Here is a 21292-nt window from a genome sequence, read left to right as displayed (position 1 = left end):
TACTCCACTTTTTCTCCCAGAATCCTAAAGACATAAGTATTACTGTACATTGTCAAAATGTCTTTCAATGGCTTTATTTCTGATGCTGCTAAAGTCGTTTCCAGTGCTCTGCAATGCTGAATTAAATCAAACAGGTTTAATAATCGATAGTTGGATGGATTGGTATTTCATTAATGGGATGTTCTTTTTCCTTCTGATAGACCAAAATTGCTCAATTTGCCCATATGGATGGCTGATTCATCAGACATCATGTTACTACATCTCGACTGATCAAATGAATTGGAAGGATAGTCAAGGTGATTGTGCAGCCAAAGGAGGGCATCTGGTGATAATCACAAATGAAAAGGAGCAGGTGAGATGGACTTCCCGTGTACCAAGCATGCACTGCTATTACATACAGTAAAAATAAAGAGTAAGAAGGCACAAGAGCATTCAGTCCTTGTATTCTCACCCAGGTAGTATTTATGTCATACCCTCCTATATTCCATTCTTTTCACAATGGGAAATGCTAAACCTATAAATATTTATAAAGGTTAGGAATCAATGTGGCCATCAAAGGATGTGATCCTGCAGAATCCCTTCAGTTAAGTAGCATATGAAGTACTTAGTCTCCAACTGTAGACTTGGGAGAAGTGCATTTAAGATGAAACTACAGAAGCACTTGCTTTTCAAATGGTTTTGTGAATCATGAAGAAAGTCACAAGTTATAGAGTTGCAGTGGAAACTACTGACAAGTTTAATGTGAAAGTGGGAAATCTTAGGTATCAGTGAACCAAAGACAGTTGATGCACTGAATGGTTTTATGTCATTCATTAACATGTCGTGTTTCTATGTTGTAAAATAAAGGAAAGTGACCAGAATGGTGTCTTAAAAGAACAGAGCATGGTTTTCGATCAAGAAGGGGAGGATGGCTTCATTCTATTTACAGAAATCATAACCTTGTATGCACAATAAATAAAAAATAAATTATTTACCATCAGTTGGTTAATTTTGAAACCAAATGCATAACCATGAAGAGTAAACCATAAAAGCCCTTGAGCAACAGCTACAGTCAGGTCCATACATTTTTGGACAGTGACACAATTTTCATGATTTTAGCTCTGTACATCACCGCAATGGATTTGAAATAAAGCAATCCTTATGTGACTGAAGTGTAGACTTTTAGCTTTCATTTAAGGGGTGTCTGTAAGCTGTTTTTGAAAAATCTCAGCTGCCTCCTAAAAGTAAGGTGTGGATTTATTTCTGTGTTTTTTGTTTGTACACCTACTGTGCAATTGTTTCTGGCCTTTGAATAATATGTTAAATCAAGTTATCTTGGACTAATAGACATTCAATAACCTGGACACTCATATTCATGCCTAACAAGAATAATAGACAGCACACAAGATGACAAAAATTTGTCAAATATTACTACATGTCTGTAAATGTCAAAAAAAGAGTTATTTTTACACAAGTTCATTTAGAGTGTTTTTTTCAAACTCTAAAGATTGCTCCTGTAGTCCGGTTCCTTTAGGTAGATGTGGTTTTATTGCTGAACCAAGAGAACCTAGAACAGTTTGCATGAGATAAGAATGCCATCCGACACAGGATCAATCTAACAACAGAAAATACTGTGCATTATGGAAAAATTTCTACCAGTTATTAGGTAATATAAAAATAAATTAACAAATACAAGTTTGCATAAAACAAACTGCACAAGTACCTTTCAATCAGATCAGCCCTAACACCCAATTCAGCCTCAGAATTCTTTTTCTCTTGCTCAATAAGTTGATTCACATTCACATGCAGAGTTGGTGTGAAATGAATGCCCTTTATGACCGACAATCCCTAGTCTTACACCACTAGAGTGATGCACACAGGTGGGGCATCCTCTTAATGTGATCATACTTCTGTCATGATATAGACACTTTGATATTGTAACATCAACACTGTGCGTCACAATAGCTGGATTCTCCACTCTTTATATGGCTCTTTGAAATGGCTTGCTATCCTTAAAAGGACTGCTTGCCTTTTGCCGCAGTAGTTGGAAAAGCACCTGTGACTGTGCAGAGTTGCCATTTTTATAGGCACTCCTACTATTGATGATGTAACGCCAGCTCAATCTTTTGGTGACTCATTCATGAAGATTTTTTCCAGGAAAAAAAAAAACTATGAAGTCCATGACACACCCATTGGGTGTTTATTCTACACTGCCTGGAAGTCCCTCTCACAAGATGTCCTTTCAAGTTTTAAAACTGTTTCACTGTATAATCATATCAGATATATGAATTTCCTTTGCTAAATTTTATATTTACTTAGCCGATAAATTGTATCTGCTAAATATCTGCCCAATTGTGAATTTTCTCCAAGTCCAATTATAATGACTTAACCAAATGAGCACCCTAATTCACCCATTTGAGTGTCATTAGCAGACTTAACCTAGCTTGTTAGTTACATTATATGGGAATCATTTACATAAATTACAATAGCAGCAGTAGAACATATCTGTTGATGAATGTTGATGAACAATAAAATATTGATGTGCTTTCACTCAGTATATACCAAACAATCCAGACAGGTTTAGTATCAGATTTTGGAAAGCTATTGATATCAAAAGTAAAAGCTATTCAATGTTTGGAAAAAGATCCAACTCGTATGCTGGGGAAAGACTGCTCGGGTCTGTGGTGATGTGATTCATTGTGCCTTTCACAGGCAAAGAAGGGAAATGCCACCATTGACAATATTTTCATAGCACTTTCCATGGCATATGAACTACTTGCCAAAAAGACAAGCCTGCTCAGTGATCAAGGTGGCGGCCACTGAGGAAGTGCAGATGTAATGTCAGATATGTAGGATGATACAACACAAGAAAATAAATGAGAAGCGAATGAAGTTTCTCTGTTATGTGTAGGAAACTGCTCACAAAAGACTACAGGAATTTGTGCTGACTGCTGATGCTGACTGCTTTGTGATTAGACAGCTTGCAGCTTGTCATGTACATACATATACTGTGAAATTTTATATTATGGCTGTACATTTTAAACTAATTAAACCGAGAAATGTTTAGTTTAATTTATTATTTATATCCCCAATTGAAGGAAAGGTGCAGTTTGGCTTTTAATGTTTAAATACTGAATCTTCTTTTTCCTCAGAAGTACCATGATTCTGGAAACTTAGTGCTAACATGTATCAAGATGCTAACAGTATAACTCGCCAATCTCCACACTGAACCTTGAGCTGCTGCTTTTTTAAACTTGATCACTTGCCTCTTATGTTGAGGCCATCTTTTTTACAAATTTAATTATGTCATTTGCACTCTTCTAAAAAGTGTTTTAGTTGCTTCTACATTGAATTCTAACATACTATAGAAATATGTCTCCTCTGATTCCATACTGACTGTTTATTAATGCACCTGTACTTTACAGGTGCCAATCATTTCCTCAATTACTATTTTCATTAATTTATTCATTCAAAATACACATTAAACTGACTGTCACTAGGACTACCCAGATGTCTCCTAACTTTGAGTCTTAACTGAAGGAAGCCCATTGATTAAGTTGATTGTCTTATGATGATTTAGTAGGATCCCTGATGGTTGTGTAACCAGCTTCATTAAAACTAGAAGCTTTCTGTATGTTTTAGACCCTGAGAGCAGTGCAACAACTTTAATAGCCCATCGATGAATTTGTGCTTGCAGAATTTCCACACGCCGTAGCGGTTGGGCTCACCATTCACAGGGATTTATTTATTAATGACACTCCTTTGGCTATATGAAGTCACCTTTCATGCTTAAATTGACCAAATCTTTGTGCGTGTGTATTAAGTTGGCTGTCGTCCCATATACAGTGCATCCGGAAAGTATTCACAGCGCATCACTTTTTCCACATTTTGTTACAGCCTTATTCCAAAATGGATTAAATTCATTTTTTTCCTCAGAATTCTACACACAACACCCCATAATGACAACGTGAAAAAGTTTACTTGTGATTTTTGCAAACTTATTAAAAATAAAAAAAATGAGAAAGCACATGTACATAAGTATTCACAGCCTTTGCCATGAAGCTCAAAATTGAGCTGAGGTGCATCCTGTTTCCCCTGATCATCCTTGAGATGTTTCTGTAGCTTAATTGGAGTCCACCTGTGGTAAATTCAGTTGATTGCACATGATTTGGAAAGGCACACACCTGTCTATATAAGGTCCTACAGTTGACAGTTCATGTCAGAGCACAAACCAAGGATGAAGTCAAAGGAATTGTTTGTAGACCTCCGAGACAGGATTGTCTCGAGGCACAAATCTGGGGAAGGTTACAGAAAAATTTCTGCTGCTTTGAAGGTCCCAATGAGCTTCCTAGAGCTAGCCGGCCATCTAAACTGAGCGAATGGGGGAGAAGGGCCTTAGTCAGGGAGGTGACCAAAAATCCAATGGTCACTCTGTCAGAGCTCCAGAGGTCCTCTCTGGAGAGAGGAGAACCTTCCAGAAGGACAACCATCTCTGCAGCAATCCACCAATCAGGCCTGTATGGTAGAGTGGCCAGACGGAAGCCACTCCTTAGTGAAAGGCACATGGCAGCCCTCCTGGAGTTTGCCAAAAGGCACCTGAAGGACTCTCAGACCATGAGAAAGAAAATTCTCTGGTCTGATGAGACAAAGATTGAACTCTTTGGTGTGAATGCCACGCATCACGTTTGTAGGAAACCAGGCACCGCTCATCACCAGGCCAATACCATCCCTACAGTGAAGCATGGTGGTGGCAGCATCATGCTGTGGGGATGTTTTTCAGCGGCAGGGATTGGGAGACTAGTCAGGATAAAGGGAAAGATGACTGCAGCAATGTACAGAGATATCCTGGATGAAAACCTGCTCCAGAGCACTCTTGACCTCAGACTGGGGCGACGGTTCATCTTTCAGCAGGACAACGACCCTAAGCACACAGCCAAGATATCAAAGGAGTGGCTTCAGGACAACTCTGTGAATGTCCTTGAGTGGCCCAGCCAGAGCCCAGACTTGAATCCGATTGAGCATCTCTGGAGAGATCTTAAAATGGCTGTGCACCGACGCTTCCCATCCAACCTGATGGAGCTTGAGAGGTGCTGCAAAGAGGAATGGGTGAAACTGGCCAAGGATAGGTGTGCCAAGCTTGTAGCTTCAGATTCAAAAAGACTTGAGGCTGTAATTGCTGCCAAAGGTGCATCGACAAAGTATTGAGCAAAGGCTGTGAATACTTATGTACATGTGATTTCTCAGTTTTTTTATTTTTAATAAATTTGCAAAAACCTCAATTAAACTTTTTTTACATTGTCATTATGGGGTGTTGTGTGTAGAATTCTGAGGAAAAAAATGAATTTAATCCTTTTTGGAATAAGGCTGTAACATAACAAAATGTGGAAAAAGTGATGTGCTGTGAATACTTTCCGGATGCACTGTAAGTCAATTGTATCCGACTGCAGGTCGCAGTCTCGGCCTTCCACGCCCCCAGCTTTTCACACCACGCCCCTAGCATTTGCGTCCATCCTCTGTCATATCGTTTTCGTTGAAAAACTAGTAATGTTGATTAACCCTGTAACCCTAAAAGATGATAATAATATGCCTTCCAACAATTACGAGGCAAGAATCTGAGTTTTTCTTTATGGTATTACAGTTGTATTTATTTTTAGAAACAAAAAAAAAACAGTTTTATAATTTATGTTTCAGGATTCGATATAGTTAAAAGTAAGAGGACATAACATATTTTTAGATTAAGGAAACAACATACTAAATATAAATGTGGTTGCTCTGCTATTATAGTGAATTCTATCATTCAAAAAATTTGAAATTATTTTTACTGGAACCTCGGAACCTCGTTCAATAAAAGGGAAAATTCCGTTAATGACATTAATTTATTATGTTACAAAATACATGATGATCAACGGGCATGAAAAATGAAGGTCTAAACTTTCGAATTCTCAGTAAAAGAAACTTTTAAAATTGTTTATATTAAACATTTTTTTAAATAATCCAGCTTACTACAGTTCATGGCATTTTCATTGTCAGTCTTGAATTGTGTTGTCTTAATTTTGTTCTACCCTGCTGTTATAATGTTGGTAAATTTCAAGTGGAGTTATTAACTTTCAAATGTTTTCCTGGTTTTTAATTTGAATACATAATTGTTGTCCCTGGGACCCTAACTTATAAGTATGTACTTATCAAAAAAGTGAAGCAAATCTTTTAAATTGCTTAATAGATATTATATTGTTTGTTTTTGTAAAGAAATGTAAAAATTTGCATTATTGAAAGTTGCACTTCCATAAACCGTCTTTCATTTATTTTGGAACTGAGCTAACAGATTTTAAACTTAACTTTAAAAATGTTTTGTTTGGGTAAATGCAATAATTACAAATCAATTTTTTAATGATTTTAAATCCTTTAATCACCATATACAATTTCTTGTATTAGGAATGTCATTTCTCCCATACCCTAACATACTCTCCAAATGGAGATATACTTTTTTGTAGATAAGATTACTGCTATTAGGCCATCAGTCTCACAGCTTGCTAAGGATTCATTTCTTCCAATAGTGCGTTCAGCTGTCTTTGACCACTTTGAGCCTGCGTCTCTGTTGTGTGATTTGGTGCAACTCATGAATCCTACAAATTGCCCCCTGGACAGTGTCCCCTCTCAATTAGTTAAGGGGGTTCTTGATTCTGTCGGACCAAGTATTGTTACCTTAATAAATGCTAGCTTGATTTCTGGTTGTGTTCCTGCTGCCTTGAAACAGGCTGTGGTGCAGAAACTTATTAAAAAAACAAAATATGGACCCTCTAATGTGTCAAATTTCAGGCCAATTTCTATAATGCCTTTTTTTTAACTAAAGTCTTAGAAAATGTTGTCTTAACTCAAAACATTTCTGGATGAAAATAGTATTCTGGAAAATTCCAATCCTGATACAGATCTTCTTACAGCAGTGAAACATCCTTGTTAAAGGTTTACAATGACCTCTTCCCAACTACTATTGCTGGAGATTCTGCCATTCTTGTACTGCTAGATCTTACCTCAGCTTTTAATAGTGAGGATCTTATGATTCTTATATCCCACCTTGAACAGTATGTAGTTATCCAAGGTAATGCCCTTAAATGGTTTAAATCTTATCTAAGCAATAGGAGCTTTTCTATTCATTTGGGTGAGTTCTCATCCTCTGTAGCTCCTTTTACTTGAGGGGTTCCACAAGGTTCCATCCTTGGACCAGTTCTCTTTTTGATATGCATGTTACCTTTAGGTTCCATTGTTAACAAGTATGACTTCTCCTTTCACTGCTATGCTGATGACACTCAAATATATTTGCCACTAAAATAAAAGCGAGAAAATACAGACCCTCCATGTGTGCTTGAATGATATTAAAACCTGGATGGAAATGCATCTTCTTAAACTAAATGATAGTAAAACTGTGATCATGGTGTCCAAAAGTTAAGAAAGTTTGAGTGTCTCTGATGTTGTTCTTGGACCCCTTGCCATATACGTAACATAAAGCTTCAGTTAGGAACCCAGGTGTGATCTGTTACAGCTCATTCAAACTCGACAAACAGATAAATTGTGAGGTTAAATGAAGCTTTTTCCAGCTGAAACTTTACGCTAAAGGCTTTTCTTTCTTTCAGTGATCTTGAAAAGACTATCTAAGCTTTTATAAGATCTCATTTGGACTATTGCATTTCTTTGTAGGTAGGTGTTGATCAGGTCTTGATACGACACCTACAACTATTCCACAACTTTGCTGTTTGCCTATTGAATGGCTCTCGTAAGTGTGGCCATATTTCACCAATACTGACCTTGCTTCATTGGGTTCTGGTCCATTTCAGAATTGATTTTAAAATTCTATTTCTTGTTTTCAAATGTTTGAATGGATCAGCCCCCATCTTGCCTCTCAGAACCTCTTCACTTGTATGTGCCAACAAGAGCCCTGTGGTCTACTAGCCAGATGCTCTTAATTGTGTTGAGGTTGAGGCTGAAACAAAAGAGGAACTGGGTGTTTGCAGTGGCTGCTCCTTTTCTCTGGAATGACTCGCTTTATTATATTAAGCCTGCTTTAACACCGGCCATTTTTAAGTCATCATTAAAGTCTTATTTCTTCTTGCTGCCATTTGACCCTGCAAGAGGTTGACATTGTTTGTATATGTTGGCTCATGTACATTCATGATTACAAATATGTATGTATGGGTGTAGGTATTTTGAGTTTATCTTTTATGTAATGTTTGGTTATGCTTGCAGTTTTGTGCTGTGTACATACTGTATATTTGAACTGCTTCTTCTACCCTTTCTTGTACAGCACTTTGGTTCAGTTCTGGCTGTTGTAAATGTGCTTTTTAAATAAAAATTGCATTGCCCTGCTTTATAAAACATTATTTTAATACATAACACTAAGAAGTACAGATCTGAGACAATGGACTGCAAACATGAAGTTGGTTTGCAACATTTATTACAAAAAGTTGAAGAATATATAAAATATAGAACACGAATTGTAGGTTGTAACTGAACAATGACAGACATGTATGTTTGTTACATTTTTTCACAAAACACAGTCATTTTCCTTTTTCGCTCACGTTAAATAAAAACAGATGCATGTCTTCCATATGTGAAAAAAAGGATGATGAAGGGTCTAAAGACATATTCCCTCTCCTCTTCTGCTGGAAATTCAGATAGCAAATCAAATTTCTGAAGGGCCTCCTCAATGTCGTCTTTGTCCATTGACAGTAATGAAGGGAGTGAGACGTGCTCCCTGAACACAGAAATATTCTCAGCACACCACTTCTTTGACTCAGCAAAATGCTGAAGGCATCTGTGTTGCTGTAATTCGTTTTATTTTTTTTAAAAAAAGGAAATTCTTTATAAATCTATATATATAAAAATGGAATGGGTGGGTCGTCGGGTGGGCCTTTTTTTCATTCCGTTGAAAGACACGCCCTACTCACTGGACAGTTAAAAACACCAATCAAACTAACGATGACATCAAGTATTACCCAATCAAAAGTAGGAAAGGAGGCATCTTCATAAAATGCGTGTGGGATGATTTGCATGAGACGCTGCTTTAAAAAAAAAATGATAAAAAAACTACGGGATAAATCCCGTCCAGTATTGATTCAAAACGGGACGCGCAATTTCATTCTCAAACGCGGCACGATTCCGTATTTTAAAGGACGGGTGGCAACCCTACAGTGCCAGCTAACCACCCATACAATCACATTGTGATTCAGACTAGGAATGCAATGAATGTAATTACCCCGATCTACATACAAGGCGAAAGTGTTGCAACATTCAAAGATGATGGTTTGGGATAAGTACACCATACAACATAAAAGAGCTTATGAAGCCTTGAACCGAAAAAAGCAACATCTCAGAGATCGTAAAAAAAAAAAAAGGAGGTAATGTCGTTTTACTCGCTGTAGATTTTAGTCAAACATTACCAGTTATTTCACGAGGGAGACCAGCACATCAACTCAACGCGTGTTTAAAATCCATGCTTCTCCCACGCTTGGTTATATGTCGCGTGTTCTCGGGTAGGTGCACCAAAAAATGTATACATTTAAGCATGTAATGGGCAAACAAAAAATGAGGTATACCCGAAGGCACAGCAGTAGTACTTAATGTAACTTTACTTCTTAAATGTTAATGTTTTACTGTTTAATAATTTATACGCTTCTTATATGTTGTTCAAATTCTTTTATCAAAATACCACTGACAGCGCAATGCACGATAACATCGAGTGAATACACCATACGCATCCGCCCACGGCTGCCCTGCTGTGCGCAGATAGCACTTGATTGTACAATAAAATAAAATAAAGATAAAAAGACTAAAACAATCATCACCCATAAAGCGGATAGTAGACGTGACGTACTATATGTGTACCACATTTCAAGTGTATAGGTGCAACGGTTTGTGAGCTACAGGTCATTTAAAATCCTGGACAGACACACAAATTGCCATGGTAGCAAATTACAGAAGAAGATTTTACTGTTTAATAATTTATATTTATATGAAATGTGCTTCTTATATATTACTTCATATTCTCATATGATAATGATGTTAATGTTTATATTGATTTCTGTGTTATTAAAACTGCATGTATGTGTGTATATGTATATATATATATATATATATATATATATACTAGCAAAATACCCGCGCTTCGCAGCGGAGAAGTAGTGTGTTAAAGAGGTTATGAAAAAAAAAGGAAACATTTTAAAAATAACGTAACATGATTGTCAATGAAAGCCCGTTTCACTCAGTAAGTCTTATGTGTGTGTTTATGTATGTGTGTGTATATATATGTACATGTGTATATGTAGATATGTATATATATGTATATGTATATAAATGTTTATGTGTGTGTGTATATTATATATATAATATATATATATATATATATATATCTATATATATATATATATATATATATATATATATAAAAGACAGCAACAGTTATAACAATGACAACACAATTACATTGACAATCATGTTACGTTATTTTTAAAATGTTTCCTTTTTTTTTCATAACCTCTTTAACACACTACTTCTCCGCTGCGAAGCGCGGGTATTTTGCTATATATATATATATATATATATATATACGAGCTGTATATACCCGGCGTTGCCCGGGGCAGAAGTAACCTAATCGGTCAAACACTTACATATATACCAAAGTAAACCTAATCGGTCAAACAGTTACATATATAAAAAAACCGAACCTAATCGGACAAACAGCTTCATATATACAGAAGCCAACCTAATCGGACAAACAGCTAATCTATATACATAAGCAAACCTAATTGGTCAAACAGTTACATAAATACAAAAGCAAACCTAATCGATGAAACAGCTTCATATATACAGAAGCGAACCTAATTGGTCAAACAGTTATGCATGTGCAGAATAATTTTACAAAGATTATGCGTGTTAACAATCATTAAAAAGAAAAGATTGAGGAACTCTTCTTCTATATGTGATGAAGCTGGATGAAGCTGACTTGACGAAGACGTAGGTGGCATAGATTGGTTTTTCTAAAACAGAAGAAAAAAATGAGTATCTATTATTATTTTAAATTAGAATGAAAATGAGAACCTTGATTAGAGATAGATTATCCGTATTAAAATATGTGCATGAATAAACTTTTGCTAACTCTCTAGCAAAAGTTTATTCATACAAATTGGCATGGGATGGCTTTGTGAAAAAGTAAAAATTAGATAAAAATAAATTGAGAATGCGTACTTCCATTTGACTGAGATTATGTGTAATGATGAAAAAAAAGTTTAGTATGTTTTTTTTTCCATACGGGAAGGATGTAAAACCTTACATAGGCACCCTTCAGCCCGTACTGAAGGGTAGTGTCAGATTGTTACTGACTAAAAAACACCCTTTTTATTCCACAGCTACCCCAAAAACCACTATTAGGCATTACTTTGGGGTGGCAGTACTTTAGTTATGAAACAGCTGGGTCCTGAAAAAAATCTGTCTGATTAGTGGCTTCATCACATATAGAAGAACAGTTCCTCAATCTTTTCTTTTTAATGATTGTTAACACGCATAATGTTTGTAAAATCATTCTGTACATTCATAACTGTTTGACCAATTAGGTTCGCTTCTGTATATATGAAGCTGTTTGATCGATTAGGTTTGCTTTTGTATTTATGTAACTGTTTGACCAATTAGGTTCGCTTCTGTATATATGAAGCTGTTTGTCCGATTAGGTTCGGTTTTTTTATATATGTAACTGTTTGACCGATTAGGTTTACTTTGGTATATATGTAAGTGTTTGACCGATTAGGTTACTTCTGCCCCGGGCAACGCCGGGTATATACAGCTCGTAGTTATTATAAAGCTTATAGCCTTTTTCCCCACATTTACAAGGAATGTAAGAAAAAGGGAAATAAAAAAAATTATGTACAGTATATTATGAATGTGTTATACATCATTAACATTACTGCTTTCGATCACAGATTCTACAAGCCTTCAATGTATCTTCCATCCATCCATTATCCAACCTGCTATATCCTAACACAGGGTCACGGGGGTCTGCTGGAGCCCCAGGGCGCAAGGCAGGAACAAACCCCGGGCACTGTGATATAGCGGGTCCACAACTCTCTCAGCAAAGGCCAGTTATAAATAAATAATCGCGCTCACGGCTTAGCGAGGGGGTGTAGTAGTGTGGCTGAAGTGGTTCCCGGGTGGATTCGTGCTGCGGACGTTTCTCACCTAAGTGCACAGGTGAGGGACGGTTCACTCCGTAATTATTCCCGAGAACTGTTGAATGCCACAGCTGCCACGTCCATTATAAAAAGAAGCCAGAGACGGTTAAGAGAAAGGAACAAAAAAAAAATAGAATAAGAAAAAGACGAAAGAGACAGAGACAGAGACAGAGACAGAGGTTGTTGGAGAAAGCAGGACGCAGGAGAGAGAGAGAGAGCGCCGGTGCGGGTGAGCGAGCGAGCGAATGCTCAAAGGCAGCTGTATGGGAAGCCTGGGTGTTAGGCCAACACCCGGGAGTTGTAATAATGGTGAGCATGTAGCGGGAGTGACCAATGAAGAAGAGCGACTGGCTGCGTAAGGCCGGGACGGCAGCGGGAGCCGGGAGGCTTGGTGGTGAAGTCCTTGGTGTGAACGTCCTGGTCATCAAGGACTCCAAGTCTCAGGCCTGGGATGAGAGCGTGACCGAAACCAGGATCGGGAGGTCTCCAGACCTGTTTGGAAAGGAAAGGCAGACAGCTGCAGAGAGAGAGAGCGTCTCTCCTACTGCATAGCCCAAACGGGAGAAGCAGGCGAGACGCTAGTGTAAAAGAAGCACTGGGCTCGTCATTGTTTTAAAGGACTGCTTCCAGCAACGTTTTAACTTCGGTTTTAAAGGATTGTTCTATTGTTGTTTTAAACATGTCACTTTCGTTTTAATGGATTATTTATTTAATGACGAAGATTTTGAATGCACTGCATTTATTTATTTGAACACTGTTTTGTAGGATTTTTAAATAAAAGCACTTTGCACTTTTTCATCATCCCCTTGCTGTCTTGTTGCCTCACTGTCTAGCTCATATCAGTAACATTATCGACGGTGTTGGGTTCAAGGGCTCCCGAACAGCAGATGGGAGCATGGAGCAGAACCCGCATCGTCGCACACACTAGGGACAATTTAGAATCACCAGTGCATCTAACCTGCATGTCTTTGGACTGTAGGAGGATACCGGAACACCCGGAGGAAACCCACGCACACATGGGGAGAACATGCAGGGAGGACCCGGGAAGCAAACCTGGGTCTCCTAACTGCGAGGCAGCAGCGCTACCCACTGTGCCATAGTGTCAATGTTTCTTATGATACACTATTATTAACACAGTACACAAATGTTTTAAGGCCTTTAAGAGTTGTATTTCTTAGTCAAAAGACATAAAACTGGTCTTTTGGGCTTTTACTCCTACTGGTTAATGATTAACAGTAGGCATCTGAGAGAAGCATTTAAAGTCTTTTTATACATTTTATTCACTTTACCATAGGCATTGTAAGCCAGCATCAACAAAATGTAATTCATCTTTCGTATGGAACTTTATAAAATGAGGTGTCTATACCTGCTTGTCAGTGCCCTGCGCTGGATGTTGGAGAAGTGAGGCTGATGTTTCTTCTAAAAGAAAAGATCTGAAACCTGCATAAATACAGTGCTATGGAACAGCATAACAAGACTTTTTTTCCTTCAGATGGAGTGCAAGTCTTTACTCCTATTCTGTTTTTTCATTAATGGCTCAAGAAAGTCTAAACCTGAAAACAGAAAAAATATTTACCTAAGGAAATGTTTAAAAAGAACCAAAACATTCAGCACATAAATGACCCTGTCCCGGATGTCCATTATTTCTGTACCTTCTAAATTTTTGTTTGGTTCTTGGCCTTCATTTAGAAGGGCGTTAGCTCACTCAGTCCAATATGAGCAGTTACTTCAGTGATTTATAAAGAATCTTATAATGGTAAATATTTTGACTATTTGTCTTTGATTTACAACATGGCTAAGTATATTTGCCACATTACCACAGAACTAAATGAAAGTTATTAAAGGAATATTGAATTGCATTTACCCCTTGGGGCTGGATATTCTACACCAGCACTTCCTCAAAGCCAGCATGTCATTCTAAAGAGGACTGAGCAGAATCAAGTTGTTAAAAGGAGTTTAATGTTACAAAAATATTAATCCAAACCATAATAAACATACATTTAAGATATCTGGATTTTGAAAGGTAGACGTTTCTGGAACATCAAAACCACTAGGGACAGTATGCTAAAATTAAAAAAATACAAAAAAAATTAAATACACATAACACAAATATCCAACACAAATTGTAGAGAGAGAGAAAAATGGGAACCAACAATCAGATGTAATCCTCCCTCTACAAATGTAACAATGAAAGAAGAGAGGACTAAGGTTGAGACACAGCTCATTAAAACTGAAGGGGGCCTCAAGGATGAAATACAGAGAAACCATCCATCCATCCATCCATCCATTTTCCAACCCGCTGAATCCGAACACAGGGTCACGGGGGTCTGCTGGAGCCAATCCCAGCCAACACAGGGCACAAGGCAGGAACCAATTCCAGAGAAACCACAAAATGGTAATTTGGAAACCTGGACACAACATTAAATACAGACATACACAAGAAGATAAGTTACAATATGAAATGGTAGTACCATCAACATGAAAATTCCAGTCATGGCTATTCATCTGACCTGGAAGGCCTTAATATAAGGGGTAAAAAAATTAATCAAAGACAAATATTAAACACCGACATACAGTAAACAGTTGACAATGACTTTTAAACAAAAACAACAATAGAAACGGCCACTGGTGACACACCCTGTGTTACGTCTGTAAATAGTAAAACCTGCCAAACAACAGAAAATGTAGGATTAGCTCAGCTTTTTAAACTGAATTTAAAAGGTGTAGTTCAGAAATCTAAACATCAGTATTGTTTGCAAGCACACACTACTGGCATAATTATCTGCATACTTGACAATGTGGGCTTCATGACTCTGAAGGCGAGGCAGCAGGATGCTGTAGTCTCTGTGCTTTTTACAAAGAGGGCTCTAGGATTCATTTTGATATTTAATCAATGTAATCAAAGTTGGTTTTATATTCTCTGCCTTTATGGAGAAATGTGACTGCGGAAATCAAGACAAAAACAATATGTAATATTAATTTGGCAGCAAGCGCTATTGTGCATTTATAAATAGCTAACTTAACTAGCAAGTTAAATAAGATATTCAACAAACGTTAATAGATAGATAGATAGATAGATAGATAGATAGATAGATAGATAGATAGATAGATAGATAGATAGATAGATAGATAGATAGATAGATAGATAGATAGATAGATAGATAGATAGATAGATAGATACTTGACGACGATAAACATGAATACCTTTGTAGACTAACATTGCAGACACTCTACATAGTACCTCATAAATAAGTTAAAAAGTTAATATAGATGAAATAATATGGCAAATATTAAAAAAAAAATAACACAAGAGGTAAAAAATAATTAAAACGATACGCTTAAAAATAAGATATGTCAGTAATGACGATAAACACAGAACACTTGGATTTGCTATATATAATCATTCATTTCTTTAGTTTTGTTTAATGGACCTAAAGTCTCTTTAAATAAACTGAGCTTTTTATTCTGTGAGTTCATACCTTGTTCTGTTCTGCCATTATTCCGTGTCGGAAAACGTTTTCAGCTCCTTTTCATTTTCGAATTGGAAAATCTGTTCAGCTGCTCTTCCCCTTCTCTTTCTATGGACTGTGGAAGGCAGGAGGCATGGAAGGCCGAGTCTGTGACCTGCAGCCAGACCCTTCTCATATAAGTTGGTTCCTGCTATATGTTTGATGTTGCTGGGAAAGACTTTGGGTCTAGTGATCTTGTAATGAAAAAAGTGAGTTTAGAAAATAGATTTGTAGTCCCTTAGGTATATTTATTTCATTCTTTTTTATGTTTAGATATTTTTGAAAGAACATGTCAGCAAGTTAGATGTTTGGATTGGTCTTTCTGATTTAAAAGAAGAAGGAAGGTGGATTTGGGTAGACAACACAACACCCATGAAAAGGTGAAATATTTTCTTTTTATATTGTTCTCATTAATTTCTTAGCCATATACTGAATAGTCTTCTTCTACTGTTCATTCTGACATTTGGTTACCACTGTGATAACACTTCCTATACTGTGCTGTTCTCATTCTTATTTTTAATGTTGTTTACCACCAAAAGAAACGATTCATTCTCTTCTTGATGACTTTGATCTGCTAAACATCAGGATCACAGAAACAAAATAAAGTAAAAATAAAAAATCTCTGCATAGTTAAGTGAAGGTTGCTCTAAGTACAATGATCCTAAAAACCATGTAAGAGGTACAATGAAGGTGTACATTCAGACTGTTTCATACCTTTTTAACTTAATTCAAAGTAACAGAGCACAGAGCCTATTGGAGGATTAGACAAAGGTCATAAAACAGCCCTAGTGATTATGCCTGTCAATGACAAGGCCACTACTAGGGCAATTTAAAATCACTAATTACACTGTATAAATAGTAAGATACAACACAATAACAACAACAACATTTATTTATATAGCACATTTTCATACAAAAAGTAGCTCAAAGTGCTTTACATAATGAAGAAAAGAAAAATAAAAGACAAAATAAGAAATTAAAATAAGACAACATTAATTAACCTAGAAAAGGAGTAAGGTCCGATGGCCAGGGTGAACAGTGTGGGGAACAGCCCGGACACAGACAGGTAGACAAGATGGTTTCACCACACACACGTTTATTATTCATATTTACAGTGCACAATCCCAGTGCCGCAGCACCAATCACTCCTTAAGTTCTTGGCCACACAACACAATGCCTTCTAGTCTCTGGTCCGCCTCCACTCCTCTCCTCTGAGCTCCGTCCTTCTTCCACCCGACTCTTGCCAATTACTGGAGGGAGGCGGCCCCTTTTATACACCCCGGATGGATTCCAGGTGCATCCTGAGGAGCTTCTGTAGCCACACCCCTGTGTGGCGGAAGCTCTGGCGGTGTATCTGGAAGTCCTCCGGGTGTCCCCAATCCTCTTCCCTCCAGCACTTCTGGGTGTGGCGGAATTGCTGAGGTCCAGGGCTCCCAAGGCATCTGGTGAACACGGGCCCCTATAGGGTTGAGCTTCCAAGCTCTGTACCCGTGGCCCCCAAAGCAACCAGGGTGGGCGCCCCCTCGTGTTCTGGAGGAGGCACAAGCCCTCCTCCTGTCCTCCTGGGCATCCTGGCCGGGAATGAACCCCAGCCGGGTACCACAACAGAAAAAACAAAAAAAAACTCCAGACGGCTGGAGAAAAAAATAAAATCTTCCTGGCCACGAGACCGCCCAGTCCCCTCTGGGCATTCTACCTAACATAAATGAAATAGTCCTCTTTGTAGTTAGGGTTCTCATGGAGTCACTTGATGCTGATGGTCATACAGACTTCTGGCTTTTAATCCATCCATCATTGTTGGAACATCACAGTGCTTTGAGTAGATGGTGGTGGCGCAAGCCACCAAAAAAAGGACACCGGAAAAGGAAACAGAAGAGAGAGTAGGGGTTAGTACAGATTTTAGAGCCACCATGAATAGTTATTATAATGAATTGGATATGCAGAGTATCAAGATTTAAATTACAGTGAAATTATGAGAAGGCCATGTTAAAATAATGTGTTTTCAGCAGTTTTTCTAAAGTGCCCCACTGTATTAGCCTGGCGAATTCCTTTTGGCAAGCTATTCCAGATATTAGGTGCAGAACAGCAGAAGGCCGCCTCACCACTTCTTTTAAGTTTTGCTCTTGGAATTCTAAGGAGACACTCATTTGAGGATCTAAGGTTATGATTTGGAATATAAGACGTCAGACATTCTGATATATAAAATGGGGCGAGATTATTTAAGGTTTTATAAACCATAAGCAGAATTTTAAAGTCAATCCTGAATGACACAGGTAACCAGTGTAGTGACATCAAAACTGGAGAAATGTGCTCATATTTTCTTTTCCTAGTTAGGATTCTAGCAGCTGCATTCTACACTAGTTGCAAATGATTTATGTCTTTTTTGGGTAGTCCTGAGAGGAGTGCGTTACAGTAATCTAGTCGACTGAAAACAAAAGCGTGAACTAATTTCGCAGCATCTTTCAATGATATAAGAGGTCTAACTTTTGCTATGTTTCTTAAGTGAAAAAATGCTGTCCTAGTGATCTGATTAATATGCAATTTAAAATTCACATTACAGTCAACAGTTACCCCTAAGCTTTTTACCTCCGTTTTGACTTTTAATCCTAATGCTTCCAGTTTATTTCTAATAGCCTCATTGTATCCATTATTGCCAATCACTAAGATTTCAGTTTTCTCTTTATTTAACTTGAGAAAGTTACTATTCATCCATTCTGAGATACAGGTTAGACATTGTGTTAGTGAATCAATAGAATCAGGGTCATCAGGTGCAATGGATAAATACAGCTGTGTGTCATCAGCATAGCTGTGGTAGCTCACGTTGTGCCCTGAGATAATCTGACCTAACGGAAGCATGTAGATTGAGAAGAGCAGCGGACCCAGGATAGAGCCTTGTGGAACACCATATAGGATGTCATGTGTCTTTGAGTCAAGAGCCGAGGGGTCGAGATTATTTTTCTTAAGTAGGGGTTTAACTACAGCAGTCTTAAGACAGTCTGGGAAAACCCCCGTATCTAATGATGAATTTACTATGTCAAGAACATTATCAATTAGCACGCCCGATACTTCTTTGAAAAAATTTGTTGGTATTGGGTCAAGGACGCAGGTGGAGGGTTTCAGTTAAGAAATTATTTTATGTAAATCAGGTAAATCTATCCTGGTGAAAGAATTTAATTTGTTTATAACGGAATGCTGGGGTCTAGGAGGATCCTTAGTGTTGGGGAGATATACTATGTTATTTCTAATATCATTAATTTTTTGATTGAAAAATACAGCGATAGCCTCATAGGTTTTACTGGAAGTACTTAGGAGGCATTCCTTTGAGTTACCTGGGTTTAACAGATGATCAATCATCGAGAATAAGACTCTGGGATTACAAGCATTGTTATTTATAATCTTAGAGAAATAGCAGCACCTCTCAAGACGGACTGTGTTATTGTATTCTGTTATTTTAACTTTTAATATTTCATAGTGGATAGTTAGTTTAGTCTTCCTCCATTTACGCTCAGCTATACGGCATGTTCTCTTTAAATCAGACACTCTTTGGGTCTTCCATGGTATAACAATGCTAGAAGATTTTTTAACTGTCTTTTCAGGTGCAACTATGTCAACAGCAACTCTCACTTTAGTATTAAATCTTTCCACCTTATTATTTACATTATCCTCGCTATTATAGTTGGCAATATAAACGGACTGATTGCTTAGAATGTTTGTAAGTTTTAAAGCTGCTGATGAATCAAAGAAGCATTTTCTAACAATATGTTTCTCATGAGTGTTTTCTATCATTATTTCTATATTAAAAAGTATAAGAAAATGGTTTGATAGACCCATATCAATGACCTGCTTTATATCAACTTTTAGTCCTTTAGTAATCACTAAGTCTAACGTATGACCTGCTTTATGTGTAGGCTGATTAATGAGCTGTCTCAAATCAAAAGAGTCCAGGAGGTTCATAAATTCTATTACTTTTTGGTCTCATTGATTATCTATATGAAAATTAAAGTCGCCGACTATTAAGAGTGTGTCATAGTTTGTAATTAAAATTGACATTAAGTCAGAGAATTCCTCAAAGAAAGACGCGTTGAATTTAGGAGGTCTATACATGGCTAATACTAGAACGTGAGAATCTCCATGGATAACAACGGCAAGATACTCAAAGGACTTGAATTTACCAAGACTGACATCTTTACATTTTAACCGGCTTGAGTAAATATTTGTCAAGCCGCCGCCTCTCTTTCCTTGGCGATCCACACGAGTAAAACTGTAATCCGGAGGCGCAGATTCGATTAAAACAGCCGCGCCATCTGAGCTAAGCCACGTTTCACTTAGTGCAATAAAATCTATTTTTTTATCACTAATAAGATCGTTGATAAAAAACGTCTTGTTAGTTAAAGCTGTAGCATTTAATAGAGCCATATTTAATGTTTCGGAGGGTCAGAGATGAATACTATGTGCATTATTGATATTTGGAACAGGAACTAAGTTATTTTTATTAGTGCTGCTCTGTGTGTAGTTTTTGTTTAATCTATAGTATGTTTTTAAAGTTTTAATACATTGTTCATCTAAAGTAATAATTTTAATTAAATTATTGGTGTTTATGCCATATTGCCTAGATTTTCTACGTGCATTGAGATTGGTTATTACAGTATTAGTGTTGTGCACTTTTACGGAAGATTTTATTAAACAATTATCATGTCCTAGCATAGCAGTAGCATTTCGGAAGGGGTTGAGAGTAGAGATAGATAGTCAAGATAAATGAATACATACCTTAGATATGTTTTCGGAGAGGACCCGGGCGCCAAAACCGTTCGGATGCAGGCCATCTCTCTTGAAGAAATGCGGCCTTTCCCAAAAGAGGTGCCAGTTGTTGATGAATCCGATGTCTTGATTCTTGCAGAAGCCCTGCAGCCAGTTGTTTAATCCTAGCAGACGGCTGTAGTACTCGTTTGATCGTCTGACGAGAGGTAGTGGACCCGAATTGAAGATCTTTGCCGATAGGGTCCTCTACCTCGTGTCTTTAATTAATGCTGCGAAGTCAGCCTTGAGGATTTCCGATTGTTGGTGCCTTATATCGTTCACGCCGGCATGCAAAACAATTGCTCCAACTGCCCTCTTCTTGTGCTTTTCATAGATTGCCGCCGCACGTCTCATCACATCTCGGACACGAGCACCGGGAAAACAAGAAACAAATGATTTTCGATTAGGGCATGCAATATTGATGTTTCTAACAATAGAATCACCTACGACTATTACATCACCAGGGGCTGAAGGTGAACTGGGGACGCGAAGAGGGTCGAACCGGTTCTGAGTCCAGATGCTCGCCTGTGCCGATGGAGGTGTTCTGGCCTTGAACCCCCACCTGCATAGCTGAAATACGCTGAGGTCATCATCGGTGTCGCTCCTACGAGGCGCGGGGGTGGAGTTCACTTGAGCGGCACAACGCGGGGTTGATGTTACGCCGATTACAGATGGCAAGGACGGTTTATCCAGCAGCCAAGCCTTCAGATCTCTAAGGTATCATCGTCTGGATAGGAGTTTCTGAATCTGTTCGTCAAGTGCCTGGAGTTCTTCTACGACCATGGCAACGCAATT

General features: G+C 37.8%; 1 protein-coding gene across 1 annotated transcript in view; it reads left to right on the top strand.

Moving 5' to 3' along the window:
* LOC114649048 (asialoglycoprotein receptor 1-like) overlaps positions 1-21292 on the top strand; it is a 47316-nt gene that overhangs the window by 20620 nt on the left and 5404 nt on the right. Inside the window, exons 4-5 of the mRNA XM_028798465.2 lie at positions 201-352; positions 15974-16080. Coding sequence (XP_028654298.1) covers positions 201-352; positions 15974-16080 — 259 coding nt within the window. The remainder of the gene's footprint in view (positions 1-200; positions 353-15973; positions 16081-21292) is intronic.

This window comes from Erpetoichthys calabaricus, chromosome 3 (genome assembly GCF_900747795.2).
Source record: "Erpetoichthys calabaricus chromosome 3, fErpCal1.3, whole genome shotgun sequence".
Lineage (NCBI taxonomy): Eukaryota > Metazoa > Chordata > Cladistia > Polypteriformes > Polypteridae > Erpetoichthys > Erpetoichthys calabaricus.
This window is presented reverse-complemented; position numbering and strand designations above follow the sequence as displayed.